Raw genomic sequence first — 26,215 nt, 5'->3', positions numbered from 1 at the left:
GATCTGCCGGGACAAAAAGTGAAAAGTCAGCCGTGACTCACTCGACAGTCCAGACGGCTCTGGCAGCCTTTTGTGCCCGTGTCAATCAATACACAAGCTGAGACACGTACTGCAGGATGATTAAGAGGAATGAGTTACTTAGTGTCGTCTACTCGGACGATCTTCACTCAGCTCTACTTACTAGATTACAGCTGCAACCTACCCCCCCTCTTTCTCTGCTGCCCCGTGGTGTGTCAGCACAAACACAACAGTGATGCACACAGAGCAGTGCAACTCATGACTGCAATTAGATCAACGTGCTCGGGAAAGAGTCTAAAACAACTACGGAAAGGGATCGACTTAGACAGACTGCAACAAGTGAGTCAAGAAATAAACATATGCACCAAACAACACCACAAAACTACAGGGGGGAAGAGGAGGGAAGTCCAACATCTAACACCAGACACTGACTTACTGAAAGAAGATTCAGAGGTCTCTCTTCATTAAGGTCATTTTTATTGACTCTAAAGTGACATATAAACACTCCAGTGAAGTTATGTAGCAGCATTAAAACGGTCAGTGAAAGACAGAGCTAAGGGGAAAGATGTGTGAACTCATACATAGACTTCTAGTGTGTTAACTACCATTTAAATCAAGTTTTTTTTCCTGTCTTTATTCAAGATATATTCCTTGCGAGTGTGTTCACTTCACTTCTGGTACCGGTTTATGCTTTTCCATCCTCAACGGCTTTAGTACATGTATTTCGCTTGCTTCATCTACACACCCATTACAAGGGCGGGACAATTTAATTTGTCAACGGCAAGCCTGGCATTGTATTGTTTGGGAAATTTTGACAGACTTGTTGAATGAAAAAATCCAACAGCATGAGCTCGAGGAGAGGAGATGAGCTGAAACTGGAGCCAAGGAAATCAGTCCAAGCAACACAATTTCTGAGTTTGAGCACAAGCGAAGCAAATCTAAGCAAAAGCAGAGGCTATTTGAGTGCAAGAGTGGGGTGAAATCAAGCCCTACTCTCAAATTGAAAGACCCTGCTCTTGAATAAAGATAGGGAAAAAAACAGCAAATGAAATATAAAAAATATAATTTTCAATAAACAGCATCGTGACACTGTTGTGATTGTCTTACTGGTGATGAGCAAACATATTTTCATCCGTGTTGCATCCATGTTACTCATTAAAGTGAAAGTGAATCGTAAAAATACTGAATATAAATATGCTATTTTAAATATATTGCATAATTCCCTTTGTTTTAAACCCTGCTCTAACAACAGAGTCTTTAATCTTTAGGATAATGACAGTGTGGTGACTGTGATCACTACCTGTGTGTTACAGTACATTCAGTTCAGCACATGCAGAGAGCAGCCAGGGCAGCGCAGTGTGATGCGCACCAGAACTCTTCTGTTCGGGTTTAGCACAGCATGCATTGGAAACAAAATCCCGAAGGACATCAGTGGTTAGGAGACACACACAGATCTCACCTACAGACCTGAGACGCAGAGCCGAACAAACACGTGTTAAATGGTTTGGAGTTTAAAGAGTAAATTTACATCTTCTCCAAATTATTCAGTTGTTGTGCAGCACAGTTTCTCCTGGTCTGTGGCAGAGCTGTGTGCATCAGGGAGGCTTCCCCCCCCGCTGCAGTGATCCAGCAACCCCCACAAAAAAAACAAATATGTATTCCCTCTCCATAATTTTGCATTAATGCATGTCGAGGACGATGTTGAAACACCAAATAATTTAGAAATCTAGAATCATAAATATTCAAACACAGCTTCGGTTTTTGATGTAGATGCTAAAAAAACATTTGGGAGTAGTCGACTGTGACGGATGAGCCAAGAGCGTGTGTACTTTGAGGAGTTGCCTTTAAACTGCCTATCACATGCACAGTTCATACACACACACACAGCAGACACACACACAAACGCACACAAAGATACAAAATCCCCTCTTCTATTTGCCCATATATCCCCAAACTCCTGTCATCTCTAACCCAAACCTTCTCTCTCCCTGTCCTCTGGAATAACTACGTGTTATCTGGATCACTGCAGAGAAAGGAAACCCACATACTGGTAATCTTGATTTACACAGACACAGCTGGTGAGTGACAGAACAGGTTTTCATGCAGTAACAGAAAAGATACAACAGTTTCATGCTGACAGACAAGTGCATACACTGGACAAGAAAAAAACAAACAAAAATAGCAGGAATGTGACATAAAATCATTATTTTAACAGAACGAAACATGAAGACAGAAGTGAAAGCACGAAACTGAAAAAGAAAGTGCAGCTGCATTTTGTTATGAAGATTGCAAAGTTGCTGGCAGCCACCACAGCTGTAGAGGAGTTTGTGATACCAAATTATTGGGCAGAGACACTCGAGCGGGAGTCAAGTGCAGAGGGAGATGTCGGGGGTGACCATAAGAGCTATAAACTGTAGTGAAGTGGCAAAACTGCCAGTGCAACAGACATTTACACTCAACTCAGCTTAAACAAGCCACCACTGGTCTCTAATGCTATTAGACAACAGACACTACAACACCCTGAGGTTATATTTAGACCTGTTGCTGCATTTCTTGTTAATCACAACAACTTTAGTGAATAAAAAAGCTCATTTCACATTAGAATCCTTCCAAGGTCAAATCCTCACACTTTTGTTTTGCACCTTTATAGATCTTAATATAATTTTGTATGTTGATTTGGTCAAATGTCAGATGTGCAACAAATCAAATACCAAAAGCCGAACCTCTTGAAGGATTTGAGGAAATTAAAAATCATCTTTGGTTAAAAATCGGACAAATTTCTAAATATATACATTTTGCAATTGAATGGTTATAATCACTCAGAATGCTGTTATTTTAAGCGTGAAAGTGTCATTAACAAAAGTGTGATGATTTGACACGCAATGACTTCAGTAAAGTTGTAGCAGGGGGAGCTTAACATAAACAATAGTTGGAATCGGTATTTGCAGCATATTCATCAGTTTCCACACTGACACTGAGCACACACAAGATGCTTGATAGATAGATATTCAAAACACAGCTTAGAAACTTTCCCTGTCAACAGACATTTGAGCCCAAACGACCTCAAAGTCTGTTTTGGAGAAATCTGCACAAAGTTTGAAAACAACAATCGTTAAATCATCTGGTACAAAATAGATCTGACTACAGACAATACTGTTTGTGTATTTCCCTATGGGAGATCATAAGGCAACAGAAACTGAACTGAGCGTTCAACAACTCCACAAAACACTGACTGAACAATGACGTCTACGACAAAGTCGAGTAAAGTCAAAAGTGTGCAACTGGAACATCTCTGAGTTCCTCTTTGAGATTAAAACCCACATAAACAGAGACAATAAACGTTTTTATCCATTAGTGTTAAATCCTAAATTGGCACTTGTGTATTTCTGTAGAGACGTGTTAACACAAGAGGCAGAATGATAACGATGAACTCCTTCCATGCAGCAAACAAGAAAACACTGATACAGCCTTCCATCCCTTAGTCTTGCAAAGGAAAACACTTCTCAATAAATGTAAAAGAGGGTTTAAAAGTGCTCTGAGTAGAAAGTAAAATACTTAAACTGAGTTTAGTGTAGACTTGAGAACAATCACCTGTCACCTGAACAAGGTGTGACCAACTGGACACCGCTTTCCTCAAAAGAATCACCTTTTTTTCTTATTTGTTCCGCAAAAGTTTGATAATATATCAAAACATTTTCTACACTTTCCATAAATATACTTCTCTAGCTTGTTGTTTTGCTCTGTTGCTGCATTGTGTGTATATTTGTATTTTCAGGGCAATTTGCAGCTTGTTTGCTCGTCCTTGTCATCATCCATAAAGTTTTTACCGTCCATGGAGTCAGACCTCATATTTGCAGCTGCAGCTGTGCATGTACCCACAATCAGCATGCGATATAGTTCTCTCACTGTCATGCAATCGCCCAGATGTTCACCTAACGGCAAGAACTGGCTTTCCCTTCACCATCTGAACCCAAACCCTTCATACTGGGCATGTTCTGAAGCTCTCTGCCCTAACAGCTGAAAATCTGTCCACTATCGTCATCGCTGAAGACATTACTGTCCTCGTCTGCCTCCTCGTCCAGCTGGAGGCTGCCAAAGGAGAACTTGTTTCTGGGTAAAGGGGAATTGGAGCCGGCCTCCGCAGCGTTACCGAACATCAGGGGGCTGCTGCAGTTGCCCCTGTTTGTCTCCACCTCAGACTCACTGGACTCTGAGCCGCTGGTATTGGAGCAGTCGTTCATCTGAACCGCCCCTACTTGTGTGGCACCAGCCTGCCCCAAGCGTTTCTTCCCGGGGCCGGCCCTGGATCTGCCCGGTGCCGAGAGCCCATTGGCCACCATGCGGCGCTCGAGAGCAGCCATACGCTCGGCCCGAGACAGGACGGGATGCGACTCCTGCCCTGGCAAGGACGCTCCCTGGTCCGGGTCTGTGTCAATGGGGCGCATTTTGTGGAGCTTCTGTAAGTGCGAAGAGCGACTGGGCATGGGGGAGTGCCCCCCCTCATCACGGTGAGGGTGAGCAGAGCTGTAGCCATTCTGCTCAGCATGATTGAGGTAAGGTACCGGATGAGGAGGGTCCGGGGCAGGAGTGGGGACGCCGCTCCTCGAGACCATCATGTGTGGGACTGTGAGAGGACTGCAGCTCTGCCTCTCTCTGCTCTGAGCACTGATGTCTGCCATGGTGCCATAGACAAGGCTTTGGTCAGACCTCTTGTACGACTGAGACTGATATAACTTGTGACTCGGTGTGAGCAGTGGTTTAGAAGGTGAAGCAGACTCCCTGTGCTGCATCCTACCTGTAAAGTTCTCCTGCTGAGCCTGAACATCACCATTCATGTTCTCAAACCCAGACGCCTGGTGGAGCACGGCCTTCTCCCTGTGAGTCATACTAATGTCCTGATCCCTGCACGTGTTATAGTCATAATCTATGTTATTCCAGCCAATGTAGCTGAGGGAAGAGCTGCTGGCTGTAGCAGCACGAGATGGCAGACCTGTACTCTGAGGTTCTTGGTGGATCTGTCGCGTCGAGCCTCTCGTCTCCTCAGTCCTGGACACCGATCCCGTTCTCTCCTCGTGGCCGTTTCTCTGGTGTGAGGGGCTAGCCCTGGTGGTGAGTGAGGCGTTTTCTGCGCTCACCAACACCGACTCTTTCCAGTGACGCTGAGGAGGAGTGTCGACTCTGTCCATGGGAGGAGGACCTCTCTGACAGACACACACAGAGGCATAGAGTTAAAGCATTTCAAGACTTTAGTGTTTTATCTGTCAAAAACTCTATTATTCTGTATGACTTGATGGTAGAGTTGTTTTGATGAGTAAGTTTGTACATAAGCTGGTAAAAGAGACATATCTGCTGTTGGTTTTGCTGATCTGTGGTGATGATGTGCCACTTAATGTTACACAAAGCCTAAGACAGCTCCCAGCGGATGTAAATGTGTGTGTCACCTGTATGAATAGAGCCTAAACGTTTGGTATTTTGTTAATTTGGATAAGCACAAAGAGATGTCGAGTGTGATGCACTCAAAACCATCTATATACCGCTTATCCTGAAAGGGTCGCTGGAGCCAATTTGCTAGAGTATCACACAACTATTCACAATCACACACAATTTAGACTCTCTAATCAAGTGAACCTTGAGGAAGCCTTAGTGCCCGGAGGAAAACCCAAGCAGACACAGGGAGAGGATGCAAACTCCACACAGAAAAGCCCCTTGCTTAAACAGGAGTTCAAACCAAGACCATGCTAGCTGTGAGGCTAACCACTGCACCATCGTGCCCCCCTACATACTCAATAGTAAAATATTATACATTATTATATAGTGTGACTTGCATTTATGAAAATTATTTGATATGGAAGAACTTTAAAGATTGTTTAGTGTTGATTGATTTGAATAATGCAAGTTTTTAAACATTGATATGACAGTGTAACAACTGTGAGAAAAGTCCACAGGGGACAATAAAGGCTTTCTTTGTATAAATAGAAGCGTTTCATTGGGGTGACACAGACTTCATGTGACCCGCTCCAGGCGCACTTCAAAGGCTAAGACACTCACTTCTGTTGGCACTTCATGGTGACGCGGAGAAGGCAGTGGCGACAGGCGGCTGTTGTGTTGGACCCGACTGTGTTTCCTGGCAGAGAGACGGTTGACTGTCAGTGTTAAACACTCACACAGAACAAATGAGTCAAACATACACTCCTCTGCAATCTTTACCTTTCAAACGGGATCTTTTTAAACTCGGACTCCCTCACATGATCAATCACCTGCTTCTGTGTGCGACCGCTGCAGAGAAGAAGCACAGCGGAGATGATGACAATGAGCTGTAGTCGACTTTTTAAATGACGGGACATTGGGACTGGAGACAGAGACATAGAGACTCCCTCTACCTGAATCTGAAGGAGGAACCTCGTGTGAAGAGCACAGGCTTGGGTTTGACCTTCGGTTCCTCAAAGAGGCGGAAGAAGGCGTGGTACTCGACACAGATCTTCCAGAAGACTTTACAACAGTCTCTGCTCCCCATCAGGAACTCCAGAGTGTCCTGGTATGAACTCTGGCGCAGCGCAGAACATTTATTACATTTAGTGGATTCGATTTGTTACATGATTTAATTATTCACAGCAGAGCCTAGCAACATAACTTACATTTAAATCTGGCCTCAGCTTGATGAGGAAACGTTTCCTCTTGAAGCTCAGTTTACGGACTTTAGACCAGTTGAAGGCGTTGATCCTCGTGTGTCCCTGCAGCGACAAAAACAATGAATCAACTTTTAATCAGGCTTTTAAAGATATACCTCTTTATACAACCAAATTTATCTCAATCGCACCCCTATGGTTTGAACTTTCACCTCTTACATCATTGACCTTACAAACCAGCAGCACTGACCTGAATGACCAGGACGCCGGTGTGCCCCACAGACAAGCCCAAGGCCGTGCCCTCACGATCCTTGGCAGGGTGAAGGCGGATCCCGTACATCTCCAGCCGACGCGCCACTTCTAGTAACTGATAATCTGATTCTGAAGGTGTGTGACCTCTGCAACACAAAACAAGACAACAAGGTTAAAACACAACAAGAAGAAGATCAAGAATGAGGCTGGGAATATACTATATTTCCCTTATTGTTGACAAATCCAAGAAAAGACAAAAACTAATAATTAGTTGATCCTAATAAGAAGTGTTGCATAAGTAGCCAAAGACTGATATACATTATCATTCTGCTGTCAGGGTTTAATATGATAACTTACTTGTATTACCTCGGCCAAGGAGGTTTTGTTTTATCCCATGTCTGTTTGTTGGTTATTTATGTACTTAGCAGGATTATGCAAATAGCAAACTTAATAGCATTAATTCTACTTGCAGGTTTTAATACTTGGATTTAACAAGAGCAAACCACAGCATTTATTATCCTCTCAGAACATTTTGGGAAATAAATGAAACCCTGGCTCATCATCCTGCTTTGAGTCTCTTTAATTGAGGTGAAAGAACGAGTCCAAGTTCTCCACGTGTTTATCTGTGTTTTTGGAGCAGCGCTGGTGGAAGGTCAGGGAGGGGCTGCGCACGCTAACTAACTTTCCTAATTCTTATCAGCGGACCCGTTTCCTGCGTGTGGTAGTTAATAAGAGATTTAACTCCGCATGGCATCCGAGCAGAAGGAGTGCAGTTACAGTTATCAACGCAGAAAGCCTCGGGGGGGAAAAATAAGAAAAAGAGGGCAGTCAAATCTAATCTAGCTGCTTTCATGTAGCAGGAGCCGCCCACTGTGAGTCCATCTCTGACACAGCTCACTGTAACACAGAGGTGAGACGAGGGTTGGCAAAGATTTGGCTCGTACTCAAACGTGTGCACGGATGATTTTGACATTTTGTGGCAGGATGGTGGGAGGAGATCTGGAAGGTTTCCAGTGATATACTCCCAGCAGCTTGTCGCTCTTAAACTTGAGGCAGAAAAATACCGAAAAGAGCCAAGTTCAATAACCATCTCCGCTTGGTATAAGCTTCACATTAGACAGCTGAGTATACGCTCTGAGAATGTACGTTTTTAACCTTCGAAAGCAGCTGACAACAGCTGTGCGAGTCATGTGGTGGGATGAAGGAAGCTCCAAGGCCTCTTTTGTTGTTGTTGGAGAAATACTCAAACTCCAGAAGCTGTAAAACAACTTACAAAAGACGGGTTCTTCTGAGCTGATCTACGATAAAGAGCTGCACGGAGCGCTCCTGAGAAAGAACCCATTTATTCAGCAGCTGCTTTCCTGAAGGTGCCACCTGTATAATAAAATTTCCCCTACAGGACGTGCCCAGGGCCTGACGCAACTTTTACTGTTCACGGGCGTACAGAATAATTTGTGTTGAGCGGCGGCTTCAGTGACTTTAAGAGCAAAGTTCAAGACACTGGATCCATTGAGAGTCTCATTTAAATGTTGTGTACACCTCATAGTTCTTCCTGGGTTTCTTCATGTGAGGACATATTGCCAGGCAGAAAGAGATGAAGGAATATCTGAGTCCCGGAATTACTTACACTTCCCCATAACTGAGGATAAGGTGAAGTAGCAGAGTAGAGAATAATCCTTGAAACGCCACATTGTCTCACAAAGACAGACAGAGACAGTTGCTATCCATCCACAGCCAAGCTGAGTGTTGGGAGATAAATTCAAACTGGGGTGTTTGGAGACTCAGTTATCAGTTTCATGTGGGTCTGGTTTGTAGTTTTATTCCAGAGTGCTAATATCTGTATCATTGAGAAAGTATAAGAATGCCCAGCAACATTTCAAACTATGCATACCTGCAAAAGATTTATCTTAAAAAGATATTTAAAAAAATATATTTTAAAGCTCGACAGAAGGAGTGTTAAATGAATGTCAACATAATTAAACTCATAGATAATATGTCAAAAATATTTAAGAAGGCCTAAAACTTCCAGAAACTCACATATTCTTTGAGTGAAACTCCATGATCTTGTCGATCAGGGGCATTTGATCTGGGATGTAGTTGTTGTTGAGAAGGTGCGACCGGCACTGACTCTCCTCAAAGTCCCCAATCTCAGCTGAAAAAAAAATAGAAAAAAAGACGTTATTGTATAAATACTTGCTACAAGATACTGGCGGGTTATAAAAACATTCTTCAGCGCTGCTTGGCACAGAATGAAACGCCCTTCGTCCACTAGATATTCCCTCATAAAAACATAGCTGTGGTAAATTGTGTCAACATGGATACGTGCGTATGCAAGTTGAACTGATCTCCATCCTCGTTCGTGTTGTTTTTGATCACGACTGAATAACGGGCTGAGAAACGTCAGGTTGAGAAAATGCTCAGTATTTCCTGGCGTGGCACCGTGAGGCTGCTCTGAATCAGTTCTGCAAGATTATGTCCAGGCAGCTGACCGAAAGGTATCCATAGAAACGCACCCGAGATCCGTTAGCAATGGTATACAGTGTTCTACACGACAGCGTTTGAGGATAAACTCAGATCTGTCGAGGTTTTGGGCTCTTGAGCTAAATGAGGAGCCTTGAGGGACTTACACTGGATAATGTGGGAGACAATCAGTGCCGCGCTGCTGTCGTTGCAGGTCAGACGTCCAGAGGATATATCCTGTTTGATCTGGAGGGCAAACAGGTACCTGCACACAGACACAAACTGCTTTAACAAGGGGGAACAGCTGATGTGGTGGTTGGTTCCAGCAAGAGAACAAGACAAAAAGAAAAACCTCTGCATCAGCTCATAAACAACATGAATCACTGAATCTAAATGAGCTGCTGCAGCTAAACGTCTGAATAAACACAATGTACCCCGGCTCTTTTTATTTTGCACAAGACTCTTAGTCAAATAGAGTTGGCAAAGTGCACATTTTGGATTCAGTAAGTAATGAAGCTGCACCGCTGCTTCTCTCGGATGAGAGCCAGAACCAATAAAGTCGGGAATAACAGGCTTAGAATTTGTTAAAACGATAAAAGATAAAGTAGGAGTATATATTTCAGAATTTTGCCTTTGTTGGAGGGTGAAGATGCAGACAGGAAACAGGCTGAGAGAGATGGGGTATGACATCATACAGCATGTGTTGTAACTATTTGGCAAGCTTGATAATCTGTGTCTCCATCTCAATGCGTCAAATACATAGTCTGTTCAGGAGGGAGGCTTGTGCCGTAGTGGCACTGAACAAAATGTATGGACATATGGAGATGGAGCGTACCAATACTAATATTAGGGTGTAAAAAAAGTCCACTATATCAGTCAATATATGTGTATATGTTTAAACTGTTTTATTGTCCAACCCATATGACAAAGACATTTATATGAGGTTTGGTATTTTACAGTTAATAAGTTAAACTGTATTATAAATAACTATAACTAAAGAGAAAACCAAAGCCGCTTTGTTTATTCAGTAAAATGAAAGTCTTCATATCAGCAAACATACTGTAAACGCCGAAACAGATGCGTCTGTGAAAGGCTCATATCAGCTGATATCATCGGTCAACCATTAAATGGGTCAGGCTCATATATTTGTATATATTTAAGCGGGCATGTGTACAGTGTGCAAGTATATGAGGGGTTAACTGTAGCGGGATTAATTTGTGGTTTTGGGGTAGTAAATTGATTTTAATTATCTAATGATCTATCACTGATTGATTTGTTTATAAAAAGTCAGAAAACCATGAAACATGTAATTCCAGTTTCCCTGAGCCCAAGGCAACATCTTCGCATGTCTTATTGGACCGACAAAAAATCCACAAACAAAATATGTTAAATTTCAAACGACATAAAACAGAGAAACCAATTAAATCTACTCACTGAAGAGGAATTAAATATCCTCCTGGGACTTTGAGACCTGCGCTATTCACATACAACACATGCAATAAAAATATTGTTTGATTTCTATAATAATCATTATCAAACCATGTATATCAGTGTAAAGATCAGCGAGCTACCATATATTAGTATACCTAGAGTAAATGTATTTATACGAATATCATAAAGAATCATTCAACACATTTGCCTAATATTTCTCCTCTCTGCCAACTCTGAAAACATGTCATGACACAGCTCTACAGAAAGCTCACAGACACCAGGAAGTCATTAGTGCCACGCTCATCTGCAGAGAGCTAAATCAGAAACATGGCAGCCATGACATGACAATTACAAAGCTGAGGAGGGAATAAATCTTATAAGTAGCGGAGCGCATGTTTGCTTGTGCGCGTCCACAAGCGCTTCCACTCACAGCTGAAGTCATTTACTCTGACATATCCCACGTAAACGGTTTTCAATAAATGCCAACAGGAAGATGCGTGTAGAATGTGGAGATTTATTCAGGTAAAAGAGGAGCTCACCTTGTCAACTCCTCCAGTAGCTGTGCGTGGTCTGGAGGGAAGAACTTCACGGCAAACCTCAGGATCGTGTGCTTCGGTCCTAGTGTTGTAATAATAACACAAAACTATACATTACTTTCTGTTTGGTTGTGAAAAACACAGCACATTTTCATTCACATGACAAAAAAAGATTCCTTGAAAGAAGATGTGACAGCATTTTTAATCACTTACGTCTGAGCTGCTTGATAATTGGCTTGATGTGATCCAACCAAACCTGTAGAAAAGAGGAGAGAAATATGCAGTATTGTGAATTCTGGGATGTATCAGAAGAGGCTCCATTTCACTTTCATTTTCCTCCTCACTCACCATCATCTTCTGATGATTCTGAAACTCCAAGCCAAAGTAGTCGCCCTCGATGAGGTTCATGTGGGAACACACCAGGTCAAACAGCACTTTGCCCGAGGCTTTTTGCTGTGAACGAGAGGAAAGAACGGCAAAGAATTCTGGTTAGAATCAAGTTTTTTATGACCAATGTACAATAACCACATCTATTTTTAAAGTGAACTTTTGTTCCAGGGAAATGGCTCGGTGACATTTAATACTCTTTATTCAAAAGAAAGAAGACCAGACTTCAGGAAGCAGATTTTTTCACAAAGGAGCAGCCAGAAACAAAAGAGGGTGGGGCTTTGTGGACCTGTCAATCTCTGCGGTCGCTGATTTCCACCAGATTCACGACGGCTCCTGTGTCCTCCCTCCTGTCCTGACATTCAAAAGCTGAGTGGGCTCAAATCTGCTGCAGCTGGAGGAAGGGGGGGCTCAGGACTGTATTTGATCTGTTTTTTCTGAGTCACTGATGATGGACCAGCAGACTTTAGAGGATGATACAGCATCAGGGATAAAGAGGGAGTCTCCCCACCACCTCTGTCCTCGCTTACCCCACACGCAAGCACACACAAACACTTGGTAGAACGATTTATCCACAAAATTTTTACCAAACAACAACAATGTAACAACACATTAAAACCCCCACAGGAGCCACCTCAGAAACGTTTTTCCCATGTAAGGTCACGTAGAGGTCAGGGATTTCCACAGAAACAACCTCTGTTCCCTGAGGAAACACAGAGTTCTGTCAGCCACACAGCGGGAGAGTTTCTGCCTGGCTGCCCCCCCCCCCCGTGACTGGTCTGAACCAGTGCAGAGCGTAACACGGGAGTGTTTAGAGTCGCAGTTTCCGCCTGGTTTGGTTAATGAACCAGTGCTGAGTCTGAGAGGGTTTTCAAGGAAGCAGCTTCTGCCTTAAATCAAACGGAGAGTCAGTTTCTTTGGCACAGACACTAATACCACATGTCTCCTCACGCAGCTGAACTGTGCTGACATCCCAGTGTAAATCGGTGTCGTTTTAAAGAAACCACACTGTCTGTGTTCCTATTAATGCTGAAAGAATACAAAGTTAATCTCCAGCAGCTTAGTGAGGGGGTTTTACACTTCCACAACCGAATCCATAATCTTCCCTAAACATGCCTCCCCACTCTCGCTGCTCCTCCCCGTGCGAGGCGCCGCAGAGAGCGTCCAACCACCAAGGAGCAGCTGTTTCCATATGGTGACGGAACGGAGCTGGTGAGGGAGGCCACAGAAAGGCATGGCTTTTTAATGAGGTGCTGCAACAAGTGGGCAAAACGACCAGCTGAATGAATTTCTACAGTGCGAGCAAAGCAAGTTGGGCAGAGGAAAGCGAGCTGAAGGCAGTGGAGGCTGCAGATTGTTTCTGTCTCTGCTGAAGCACGCTCACATGCAGGCCCATAAATCTGCAGAGGGAAATGACCACGAGCCGGAGCAGAGATGGGTATAAGGCTGATTAGAGCCAGGCGGCGCTTGATTAAACGCAGCTGTTGTCGGCCGGAGTTGTGGGGCTGGCGTTCGACGGCGCCACGGCCGACACGAGGAGGCGACTGGTTTTCATGGAGCACAAGTCAGAGAGAGAGCGCCGGCCATCTTGCCACAGCCAATCAGACAACAGAACATAACCCAGTAATCACTCGATGATTTCTTTCTTTGTTTTGAATATGAAATGATGAAACCTGGAGTAAGGTTCTTTTACGTGGCTAAAACTAGAGAGTGCATTCCTCCGCCAAGGCCCAACAGCCCTGTTAATGAAACCACATTAAAATTCACTCAATGCATCTCCACCAAATTTCACACACTCGTGAATATCAGTCAAGTCTGGATCTGCACCAAATTTCCCTGACCCATTTCACTAATTTTGTGGTAATCCTCCATGTAGTTTTTTCCCCTAATCCTGCTGACTCACAAACAAACACAGATAACCATCAGTGTTAATCTGCTGCTATCACAGCCATGTGCTATTCTGGAAAGGCTTTCCAAGATTTTGCAAACAGGCCGCAGGGGCTTGATCCCAACAAACCCCTTTCTTTATGGACCTGGATTTGTGCACATGTGGAACATTCATGTTGAAACAGTCAAAGCTATTCCACAAAACCATTCTTTATTGAAAGATCATTGTCTGCTGCAGGTTTATCCCAAACTCACGTGAACACTTTTTCACGTGGGTCACTGCTGCTATTCGCCCAACAGGCGCTAGTGTCTTATCTAAACATTTTATACTATGAGGTTTCATTTATTTTAATATTAGTTTCAAGATGTATTATTCTATTCTGTTAAAGGGCTATTCTCAACTTTTTCCTCATATATACTTGAATTTGTGTAGTTTTTTTTCTCTTGTCTATGTTGTGGGCGAGCTCTCCATGACTAATTCCAATCAACCTTGCTCATGTGGCATTAAAGTTCAATGTTGAATCTTGAATCAGATTTTATGGTTTGCATTAAGTGGAACTAAGGTGCCTTGCTAAACCTATGAAGACAGCACCAGACCAAAAGTTCACTTCAGTATGTGGACAGGGGCTTTTAAGAACCGTTTCAGTATTGAATCCCTGACACATCTGATCTGATCTATGGCTATAGGCTCTTTTCACAGCAGAGTAGAAACAGGTATTTCTAATAACTCTCTTAACTGTAGAATATTCATTCTGTCTGGGCAATACAATGGTTCATCTGCCATCCATTCACTGTACATATTCTCACAAGTATTATTGTTTACTGATGCTTACTTTTGACTTTTGCTGCTGTAATATTGCAAATCTCCCCATTGTGGGACTAGTACAGGATTATCTTATCTTAACATTAACAATGCCTCTGTTCTAGTCATTGGTCCAATCAAGCCATGAGGAGAGAAGACACATTTACATGCACACAAATATTCAGATATTAACCAGATTTAACAAATCGTCTGAATAAGACACTGAAAACAGTATGTTCTGAGTACCTTAACCTGAGTAAGGTAATATGATCTACACCTGTACTTTTCCTTCTATGACTTGTCAAAAGGTTTTCTGTGACAAAGGGTCCATTGAGTCTATTCATAACTGCATCACAGCACTCTCCTCGGGGGGGCCTCCACAGAACGGTTAACATATCAGGACTCACACAATAGCACATTTTATTGATAGCAGGTTATAGCTGCCAAATGGGACTGGTGAATGTTTTCAAATACAATAGAAAGGAACTCGAGCCAGGCCAGCAGACGTGCACTGAGATAAATGTGAGTGTCAGCGTGCTGTCGAGATCAAACTCACTCAACAGCTACGTAAACCTGAGGGGAGCATTTCACATTGTTGTGGCAACTTCAATACATCCCACTTATTTAAATTTTGTCTTGCTAATGGCAGTAAGTGAAATGTTAAGTAAGGTATCATCAAAGTTATTAACATTCATCCAGTGGGGAATATTAAACTCTGCACAAAATGTTATAGAAAGGAATAATATAGGGATTTTTCAAACTGAACCAAATTCCCGAAAACTGTTTTCTAATTACATTACGACTTTATTCCACAAATTTAATCTTGTAATAAACCTCAACAGATAGATTTACAAACGTTATCTAATTTTATATATTCTATATTATAGCACCAGCAGTAAGACTGTGTGATTTCCCCACTCATCTAGACTATAAACTACACTGCAGTGTTCACTTTAACAACTGTGCGTAAATGGAGACACTGTAAAAGCTGACTTTATTTATAAGCAAGTGGACAGTTGAACTTTAAATTTAAATTAAAAACGGGAGGTCCCACAATCGCACGGAGCAGACGTGAGGCCTCTCCCTCAGCGGAAAGGTCACAGCAGCATTTCTTCCATCACGTACGATGCCAATAAAATACCACCAATCTCCCACCAGGACATACATCCTGACGCACTGGGAGTGTCTGTCTTGTCTCATTCGGTTTCTCACTCGGCTTCTAGAAAGCTTCTTCAGTATACACGTCCGTGAGCACTAGCACTGTTGCCCTGACCTCTACATGCTGTGACAGGACAAGGCTAAATAAAGATGACAGCGACGTCTGCACACATGTACGTGTAGGTTTCCACTCGAGGGTATAGGCCGAGTGACCACCCCCACCCTTATCCTCCCCCTGACCCCCGTCCCTTGTTAGCAGGCTCCTGTCAGCAACCAAAACATAAAAGGTCAGGAGCAAAGCAGCTTGGTGTTCCCTTGAATGCTCCCCCTCCAGGAGTTGTTGGTATGGTCCAGTTCACTTGCGATAAGCCAGGCGAGGCGGTGCTCACCAAACTTCTCTGGGGGGAGTGTCGTGGGTGGGTGTGGTGGTGAAGGTGGTGAACAGGATGGCACTGGCTTCGGAACAAAGGGAATGGCTTCTGATAAAGTACTAGAGAAGTCAATGATTGTTTTGGAGCAGAGTTGTCAGCCATTTTTAAAAAAGGGACATGACGACTTTACAAATATTTTTTTTTTCTCATGAGCTGGTTGCATTTGGCTCCAGTGCAGATTCTCTTATACATTATATATGGAGCAGTCAGTGCACGCCGGGAGCTTTTCAGCTGTGACATTCAGCCACATCACAGGAGGCTGATCAAGGTCTGAAGATGAAAGAGACTGTGATTTGAAGGAAGGGAAAAGAAAATGGAGAAGTGGGGAAAAGGTCACTTTCGGGAATCAAACTATCAGAAGTGTTCATCAGATAACACGGACAAAATTTGGCTTGGGCAAAAGAAAAGAAAAAGAACGTTCTTGAACTGACTTCAGGGGATGAGGTTTCATGAGTCACAACTCCTACATAGATCATGTGAAGAAGAAGTTGCAGTGGAAAATACCAGGAATGATTTCAGATTATTTAAAGTGAGCCATGGCTCGTATGACCCCAGTGGCAAGTTGATATACAATCTCACATTGATTTCACAACGCTGTCATTGAAACCATATGTGCAGCCACCGGTGTGTCTTTCTGTGGCTTCTGTTGCAATTTACCAAGAGCAAAGCTGTTTGAGGAACCTCAGAACATACAAACATACATATATTTGTTTTATTTTCCTGTCTGTCGCCTAATTCACAAACATGTACATCTTCTTCTGGTATTACCAGTAGCTAGTAGGAGGGATGAAAGGGGATGCAGTCCCTTTAAACCAAAGACCAAAAATCATCTCTCTTTAATAATCTGCCATTTCAGCCATTCCCTCTTAGTCACCACCCGCCCCCTGCTACGTGCACAGATAGAGAATTTGTGTGTGCAGGTGAGCGTCCTATAGTTTGTGCAGCTAATTAAATCACAGGATGTGCAGTTAGTTTTTAAAAGTTGACACAATGGTATTGAAAAGACCAGTAAGACAGCGTCATGTGCCTCTCTCCCTCATACAAACACACTGAACCATCAACAGCACCGGCAGAAAACCAACAAAAAAAGGAAAATGAAATGATCACATACAGAACTTTATCAAATCATCTATAAAATGATTTGATATAGACCTTATTTTTTTTCTGCTGGGCGTTCTCCAGATAGCTGGCAAAATATATATTTTTTATTAACTTACAATACAGTGCATCATGCAGTTCACAATAAAAACGGCCCGTTCAAAAACAAAATGAAACTAATTTCCAACATGATTAACACAACACATTGGACAGATACACTTTTCTTCCTCTAAAATAATGTCATTCTATTGTCCAGTTTCCACAGGCAGAGCACATGTGGAAATCTGCAGATGTGCTGCAGATGCGCAGGCGTACACACGTGTGTGCATGAGCATATATAATGTGCACTGTAAGGGAAGCATAAGACAGAGAGGTCAGTGGCAGCTGCAGCTCATTGAGATTCAGGTCATGTGCTGCAGAGGTTCCCAGGGTGACTCGACTACAGCGGGAGGCTGACAAAGAGAGAACAGCGGCGGGCGGCAAACATACTGATAATCCTGTCAAATTACTTGCATGCCATGTGTGACCATGCATATATTTCCAGCGTAATTAGGACAACTTTAATGCCACTGTGCCTTAAAATAAACATGAAATGAAAGAACACACACACACAAACACACAGAGGCAGTGTTTTGGGTCAAGGAAATCTGTTTGTGGTGAAACTGTTTCAAGATTCCTCAGCTTTCATTGTTTTTTCTTCTGAAATTTTCCGAGCAGCAGATGAAAAAAATATGAAAGCAAAAGTGATGATTGGGCTGCCACAGCTGTCAGAGCCATTCTGTCACAGTAGGACAGCCTCTAGGCCCCGGGAGGACAAGCGTGGAAATAATGTCCCCCGGATTCAATAGAGGGTTGAGAGGGAGGGAGAGGGAGAGGGAGAGGAGAGAGAGAGAGAGAGAGAGAGAGAGAGAGAGAGAGAGAGAGAGAGAGAGAGAGAGAGAGAGAGAGAGAGAGAGAGATGAAGGTGTAGCTGCCCAACACCCTCCACCTCCTCCCCCTCCTCTTGTAAAAATGTCTCTCCACTTTCCTTGCCTGATCTCGTCCTACAAGCAACATATTGATTTTACATAAATATTAATCAAGCGTCCGGTTGTGACTCTTGTGCTGCTGGATACAGAACACTACAGAGCGCTGTGTATTAATGAGGGGACGTCCCTGTGCTTGTCATAGCCCCATAAATCAGAAGAGATATCTAATAGGTTTCATCATTAGCACAGATAGTGAACAAGCAGCAGCACAGACCGGACCAACGTGCTTTCTAATATATGAAGCCATGATATGATGTTAAACATGCACTGATGCAGCACACCACATCATTCTGTCACGTCTGCATGAGCCTAACTAGAGTCTATCATTAAAATAAGCAGAGGGCTGGAAGGGGGGTTTAAGGCAGCTGGAATTACCACAAAGATTGGCCTCTTTTTTTTTCTTCATCTGCCTGATTCTCTTTCACAGCGTCTGAAACTCCGGACCCATGCTGGTTAGTCCCCACTCGCACCCCCCCCACCCCCCCACTGTACCGAGGATTACAGTCACTCAGGGGGAGGATGCGTCACTTCACATTTAGTCACGAAACTCCATGTTAGGTTTCGTTAAGCAAGATAAAGGCCGAATGAAGAACTGAATAATACATTCTTAACCGCTGATATCACATAAGCATGAGAAAATATCAAGAGTAAAACCACATGAAAAGTCCTGGTTCCAAAATTAAATATTCATTGTTAAGGAAATATATTCTCAAATCACAACCATTGGCAAGATATTGTTTTGAAATGATTTTTCAATGTATCATTTTTTTAAGTGAAAATGCTAAATATTAGCTGGTTCCAGATTTCATTGTCAGCGTTTGATGTATTTATTTTTCATGTATGATATTTAAATTCAAATATCACTGGGTAAGATATTATTATTGAATTATGCAAACTATCTGAACCAATCACCTCAGGCTGTTATGATTATCATGCACATTTTTTCAATATTTTCTGACATTTTATAGAAGAAAGATTAATCAGTTAATTGAGGAATTAATTGATAATGAAAGTAATTGGTTTCAGCCTTAATATACATGATTTTGGATTAAGTAGCATCCAAGACCAAGTACGTGTAATTACAGTTTTCTTCCGCGTGTGATTTGTTTTCTACCACCTGCAAAATTAAGACAAATTGTGCTCCCCTCATGTAGCTGTGAATTCTGCACAGCCCTGTAACTGTGAAAGTACAAGAAATCAATAGGTTAATTAAGAGATTAATTAAGTGTAACTGTGAGAGACAACTCCAAAAGGTCAGGCCAAGAAAAAGACAAGCCTTTCACATGTATAATCTGAACACAAAATGGTGTCATGGAGGTGATTCTTAATGATTTGGATTGATTAAACAGTCAGTAGGCTCCAGCCATGACCTACTTAACCTGCAGGTCACATGGTGTTGTTACACAATACCCCAGAGAGCCGCAGATTATCACGTGAACCATCCGGTTTGATTAAACTCCTGATAACACACTATAGCAGGCTGAAGTTTAATGATAACATGTGATGTTCAGGAGCATTCACAATGTGCGAAAAGATTAAAAATCTAACAAAATAAATGCAACATGAATTAAATTCGGGAAAAAATCAGGAGCTGGAGGAAAAACCCAGTCTTCCAGAATGGCACTAATTTCAATCAGTCATCTGCATAACAAGCTGGAAAAACTGCAACCCCGAAAGAAATCCCATTCAATCCACCGTCTGTCACAGTCGACCAAGCTCAAGCCCAAACCAGTCAGAGCTACCTTCCAGCTTCATGCATCTATTCCCAGTAAAACAAGCCAGTACAAACCAGGAGCCTCTATATCCTCACTGAGCACAGTGCATGCTTCTCAGTTGAGGGACAGTAAAAGCAGAAATGTACGACAGTGCCCGTTTCCTAGTTTCCTGATTTGGAGTACAGACACTGCTGGGAAGGAAAGACAAGATCAGACGTCTGAAATTAGAGTCAGAGTGTGTTTAAGAGGAAGTCGAACAGCTATCGAATTAGAAATCTGTTATTGGCTCGGGCTGGAGCCGAGACCGGCAAGCTACACTTCACCAAACTCAAGCCCGCACAAATATACCAGAAACAAAACAGATGGGAAACATTCTTGTAGAAGAATTAAAATCCAAAGTATGTTAATTAAATATAAGTAATTGCGCCACCGTGCCTGTATAAACAGCCGCCTGCTAATATTGGAGCAGACAGGCTGATCTACATAATCACTGTGAAGTCTGATGAGGGACTGTGTGTGTGTTGGACGGATCAAGAGTGAGCACAGTAATAATATAGGACGCCATTAAACCACAGCGCAGAAGCATAGGAGCATAATTACTATGTAGATCCTGGCTTGGCACAACTTCATAGCCAAGTACATTCATAATCATAACACATACAAATACAACTGCGGTAACAACTGACTGAGGAATCAAAACAATCTATACTTAGACAGCAAGTCAGGATGCATAGATATATAAATATTGATAACGTGAACATTAATCTATTATTAACACATCTTGAGATGATAGTGGAATTATGGATATTTAGATCTTGAAGAGACAATGATCAGGTTAACAATCCTGTCATGTTCTGAAGTTGTACAACTGGACATAAGCAACTGGAAAAGCAAAGCCAATGCACATTTGTACAACTTGCAAAGATTTGGACTTGGACGACCGATAATCTCCACACAAAAAAACTGTAATCAGCATGAAAATTGCATGATCGCTCCTAAATCAAGAGATCTGTGCAGCGTTGTGACATTTGACAGATTTTGACATACTGTAGTGGCCTTATATTGGGACCAGTCCAAGACAAACACTGACTAACCTGCCGGTAGTCAGGCTGTGAGATCGGCATCTTGATAAGCACATCTGTCAGGAGGATGAATTACCTCGGCAAAGAGGAAGTGCTCACTAACATGGATTTAAAGAGTTTGAGAACAGAATTTGAAGGAAATAAGCCTTTTGTTAGCTTAGAAAAAGTCTTAACAGCATTCATTTAAACTCGTGAAATAATATTGAGTTTATGTATTTGTTCAGTACTTGATATGTTTGTCGTTGTCATCTATACAATAGACGTCTGTATATACATACTTTCCCATTCACTTTGACGATCTCAGACTTTTAAATATATATGAGCATGAAGTTATGAAGTTAGCTTGAATAGAATATTTCTGTCTGCTTATTTTATCCTTATTTAATAAAAAAAATTTAATCACACATGCAATCACAATAAAAACTGAACATTTTCTACAAACCGGAATCAAACAGATCAGAGAAATAACTCACAGGACACAACTGACCGACACAAAAATGTGTCGGTCAATCAGCACGGTGCCAAAGAAAAAATATGTCACTATGGCATCTAAATGTTGTCCCTAGATGAAGTGTAGCATCACCACTGATCAACTTAGGGCTGGAGAGCAGTTTCCTGCCTCACTACGACTTCAGACCACCACAGACTTTGTGAGGAGGACGCACTGGGAGAAAGGTGGATTTGGGAGCTTGTGTGGGGTTAAAGAGATTCTTTCCGAAGGATGGAGGAGACGAGTTTCAGGTCTTGAGGGAGTTTCAGGTCTTGAGGGAAGCTTTGTGTTGCTGCTACTGTCCTGCTGCACGCTCCCTCCACCCATAATCTCCACCCGTAATAAATAATGACAGCGGCACATGCTGCTTTACTCCTGAGGCCAATCAATTGGCCTCCTCGAGATTAGCCTTAAACCACTTAGCCCTGTGTGCCGCAAATCCAGAACCCCTCTGCCTGTGATGTGTGTGAGTCACTGTATTGATAACGACTGTTGTGAGTTGACATCAAAGAAACAAGGTCAGACGAGGAGGAACTTCACCGCACACACATGCACGCAGGCTAGGAGTCCATAACATGCAGACACCCTGACTCCACGGATACTCAGGCCAAAAAAAACAACATTATATTTAATGTATTCATTTAGGATTCTATCGCTTTTTTTTTTAACAATGAACCTCAAATAATCACCCAGTCAGTCTGCAGGGATTTCAGAATATAGTTGACCTTAGATCACGCAGATGTAGGGACAAAAGCCTGAGACCAAGGCTGCGCTTCCTGGGGATGAGGATTAAGGTCAACTGCCAAGAAAGAACTCCGGGCTTAAAAAAGCAACCGGCGCATAGTAAGATACCTGCTGAGTGGCCCGGTTCACAGCTGGCATTAACCTGGACGGCTCTCAGGCTACAGCCAGACCTGAGAGAACGATCTCTGTCCACACAAGCATTTGTGCTCCAGATGTGTAATAATCCAACACACCTGAGAAAACATATCACATGATCATCCATGTACACTGGGCATGTGGGTATCGGTGAAAACAGGAAGCAGGAAGCCAATTCTAGTGACTATGACATGACTACAAAGCAGCTCTGGAGTTTTCAAACTAAAAACAGAGCCTGCAGTGTTGCTAAACTTCTCCGTTTTAAACCCTGTCTACCCTAATGCAGATATTTTGAATACAGGGTCAATGATACTTCACTGCATGGATTGTTTTATGAATTGATGTGAAATGTCTGAGATAAAAGAGGTGACAATGTGTATGTGCATCTGAATAGCTAAGTTAAGTGGGATACCTGCGTTGATCAATACAGTTTTAGATTTAGAAAGATTCTGGAGGCACCAACCTGAACGGTTTTGTTCCAGGGGTCGAGTAATTTAAACGCATGAGATTCAGTGCAGCATTACACCGCTCATGTTAATGGAGCACAGTTTTAAACCTTCAGCCCTCTGTGTGAACCACCCTGTGGCGGGAGCATTACTGCTCGCTCTCCACGGCGTGACAAATGTGGAAGCCGTCGGTGAAATCTCACAGTCGGGGCCAGTGGTTGAGAAACTCGGGCACAAACAGGCGACGAGCCAGCAAACAAACTCGAGAGCTCACACAGGCTCGGCAAAAGAATGCAGCTGTTGCTCTGCATCTGCAGGTCACTGGGTCCGGCAGTTATTAAGGCCCGTGTTGCAGAATACCAATTCCTCTCCCCTGGAAGACAGAGCAAGACCAGTAGCCATGGCAACATAAAGAAAATGGTGATTCCTGATCTCTAGAAATAAAAAAACCCCATAGAAAGGAATCATCTACAGTTGAAAGGAATCTTGTGGTTAAGGTTAAAACACATTTAATTATCTTTATCTTCATATATACCATTTTAATCCTTCTAGGCGTAACGTGTGCTCTACTTTTAGACTTCAGCTCTATTCGTCTGTGTTATAAAGTCATTACTGCGGCCATAAGCACGGTGGTGGTGGAAGCCAAAACACAGAGGGTGAAAACACCACACCCTGCTCTGCTTCTCCAGCTTCTCAAAGCACACCCAAAAAAAATTTGAACACTGGTCTCAGAGAGCAGTGGCTGAATGGTTGTCAGAGAGTGAAACAACCCACTTGGACTCATTTAAACAATAGATAAGATGTGACTGAGACTGAGACTAACAGGTTGAATACAACACAAGTGTTTTTAGGTTTGAAAGCAGGCCTGGTTTGTCTCACCCTGTGAGGTTAGAGAGCAAACACTGGGCTGTCATTCATTTTCACAAGTCTGGCTCACTTTTTACCCGAGCAGGATCTCCATGGTAACCTGACAGTATGCAGCATGGCTACCCTGTGCTGGGGGAGGGTCTTTTTATAATTTTTAGAGGAATGGATCAAAACTGTGCAAAGAGGCGTTTGACTAACTAATCATGACACGGCTAAAGCTGAGGGAAAAATGTGCATGAATAAAAAACTAAATGTGACGTGTATGAAGATCTGTGTGGAGCAATGAGGAAACTGTAGAACTCCTCAAATGCATGTATTGAATGAACAGAAATTCTGCATTTACATCTCTTTGTTTTGCATTGTCTGCGATGTGACTGAAGCTTTTTCCAACTACAACATCATCATCAGCCCTCTTCTACTGTAAATGTTTAATAGCACCTGAATAGAGGGTCTGGGGAATATAATGTGCTGAACTCCAATAATGGATAGAAACTAATGTAGTCATTTATGGGAAATTCAATGTAACACTGCATTTAAATGAAAAACATGGGCCAACAACTCACATCAACATCTGATACTAGACAGCAAGTTACGGATTTAATCAATTTAAAAGAAAAGAAAATATTAATTCTATAGCTTATGTTATCTGGACTGAAAATAAACTGAAATTCAAAAAATATATTACTAGGCTTTATCTAGCTGTATATTTACCCTTTGCTGTTGTAATGAACCACTTTTCTCCACTGTATCACACTTTAGTGGATCAGTTGGTCTTGTAGGTTTTGTTTTTGAACCCAGCCTCTTCTTATGTTTTGCATAATGTGCTGGTTTGATGAATCTGGGGTTAACTCACTGAAATATTAAACGTATGGTGGTGACTCAGTCTTCACACTTTGACTGCACTGCTGGTAGAAACAGTTCTATTCAAACAGTGAAGGTCATATTTGACTCGGCAGCGTCACCAATTCTCTTACGTCACAGTCACTCAAGTGTAATTTAACTAACCCAATTCATCTTTATTAGGCTAAATGCTTCCATGCTGCCTTTCCGTTTAAAGACGACTAACTGAGCTTACATGAACGAGCACCCACACAACATCACTGTGTAATGGATATAAATTAAATCAACAGAGTGTGTCGTAATAAAACCACAAGACCAGCAGAAACAAGATTAGCCAGTTTGCCTCGATTCAAATAATGAGCAAATATCAGCAGATTATGCATCTAATCACAAAAATACAAAGCATAATACGACATTCATGGGCCATTTTTCCACCAGAATTTATCTTTCACATTTGAAGAACACAGCAGAAGATTCATCTGGTCAGGCTGGTTCAAGACAACAGGAAGGCATCCGGAACATTCCGGTGAAGAGTGGTATCTGGGTAGAGCATGAAGGAGCCAGCAGGATGGATGAATTCTGCTGAGGTCATCATCTTGCTGTTTACAGCACATCAACACCGACGTCTGACCCTTATCAAAATCTCTCGGAACAGGTCAGATGTCCAAGTTAAGTGTTCATTTGCGTCCTCCAGATACATGGTACATCTTTTCCATCCTGAGATTTTTTATTTTTTTATTTTTTGTCTGTTGCTCGCTGTAAATTTCCTGCTGTTTTCTCACATGGGCTCTCTCTGACATTTTACAATCGGGCTGGCAGGAGAAAATGTCCGGACCGACTGACTCGGACATTTGGGCTCTCACAAATAAAGTCATGAATCTGGAAAATGTCTGAACTTCAGCACATGTCTGAAAACAGGATTGTGCATTAAAATGACATAAAGGATTTTAACCTGCAGCAGTATCAAAACTGAATGCAACCAGCTCTTAACATGGCTGACCTTGCCATTCAAATTCTGCAGCTCACAAAGACCCACAACAGGAAGGATTCATCATGATCCGCTAAAGCGAGCTATTCTTCAAGCCCTCGCGGTGACAAACATGCCGAGGGAGTCATTGGCCAACGTGGAGACCCTCCGGAGACCTGAAATATCTATGACAGACCCCCCCGCTGGTTACGTGAAAGCCAACGTCCACTGGGACAAATTCTTTGATGACTATTAAGGGGCATTCCCATACGGACACTAGGCCTCAGTGACAGAGCTTCGATTCATTTAGAGCCAGACTTCCGCTCGACACTTATCAATAAAGATAAGCTGAGTCTGAAGCTCAAAAGAACCCTAGAGTGAAAACAGAAAAGTGGGAGAAACTGAGCAAAGCTGCGTGAGTTTGGATGTGTTGCTCCAGGACGGATTCCGGGGAATCTAATGTAACAGTTCTGTGTTGGAGTGAAGTGTTGTCCTTGTTAAAACCTTTCCAGCAGGCATGTGCACAGCTCGGGTTATGGTTTGAGATTTCACTCTTCTTCTTCACTGATACCCACACACACACGCACCGAGGTCCCTCCCTCAATATTTGCTCCATTCATCGCCCTCCCACACGTCTCCTCTATCTGCCCAAGAGACCCCAAATTCAATTACTGCCCGGCTGCAGTGGGAGGTAGGCTCAGCTGCTCAGGTACAGCTGAGAGGAATTCTGATATGCAACATGTCAAGCAAATGCATCATGGGAAAGAATTCTACTGCGGGCGGAGCAAAAAAAAACACAGCCAGGGTGAAAATGC

At 42.6% G+C, this 26,215-nt stretch overlaps 1 protein-coding gene across 1 annotated transcript in view; it reads right to left on the bottom strand.

The window, feature by feature from the left end:
• The window catches only part of LOC133021669 (FERM, ARHGEF and pleckstrin domain-containing protein 1), a 50,518-nt gene that overhangs the window by 12,820 nt on the left and 11,483 nt on the right, over nucleotides 1-26,215 (bottom strand). The window contains exons 2-12 of the mRNA XM_061088616.1: nucleotides 11,672-11,776; nucleotides 11,537-11,579; nucleotides 11,327-11,405; nucleotides 9,524-9,621; nucleotides 8,934-9,048; nucleotides 6,895-7,042; nucleotides 6,654-6,749; nucleotides 6,399-6,562; nucleotides 6,226-6,294; nucleotides 6,067-6,142; nucleotides 5,009-5,219 (exon numbers count right to left, since the gene is read on the bottom strand). Of these exons, the coding sequence (XP_060944599.1) occupies nucleotides 5,009-5,219; nucleotides 6,067-6,142; nucleotides 6,226-6,294; nucleotides 6,399-6,562; nucleotides 6,654-6,749; nucleotides 6,895-7,042; nucleotides 8,934-9,048; nucleotides 9,524-9,621; nucleotides 11,327-11,405; nucleotides 11,537-11,579; nucleotides 11,672-11,776 (1,204 nt within the window). The remainder of the gene's footprint in view (nucleotides 1-5,008; nucleotides 5,220-6,066; nucleotides 6,143-6,225; nucleotides 6,295-6,398; nucleotides 6,563-6,653; nucleotides 6,750-6,894; nucleotides 7,043-8,933; nucleotides 9,049-9,523; nucleotides 9,622-11,326; nucleotides 11,406-11,536; nucleotides 11,580-11,671; nucleotides 11,777-26,215) is intronic.

The sequence above is a fragment of the Limanda limanda genome, chromosome 16 (assembly GCF_963576545.1).
Source record: "Limanda limanda chromosome 16, fLimLim1.1, whole genome shotgun sequence".
NCBI classification, from domain to species: Eukaryota; Metazoa; Chordata; class Actinopteri; order Pleuronectiformes; family Pleuronectidae; genus Limanda; species Limanda limanda.
This window is presented reverse-complemented; position numbering and strand designations above follow the sequence as displayed.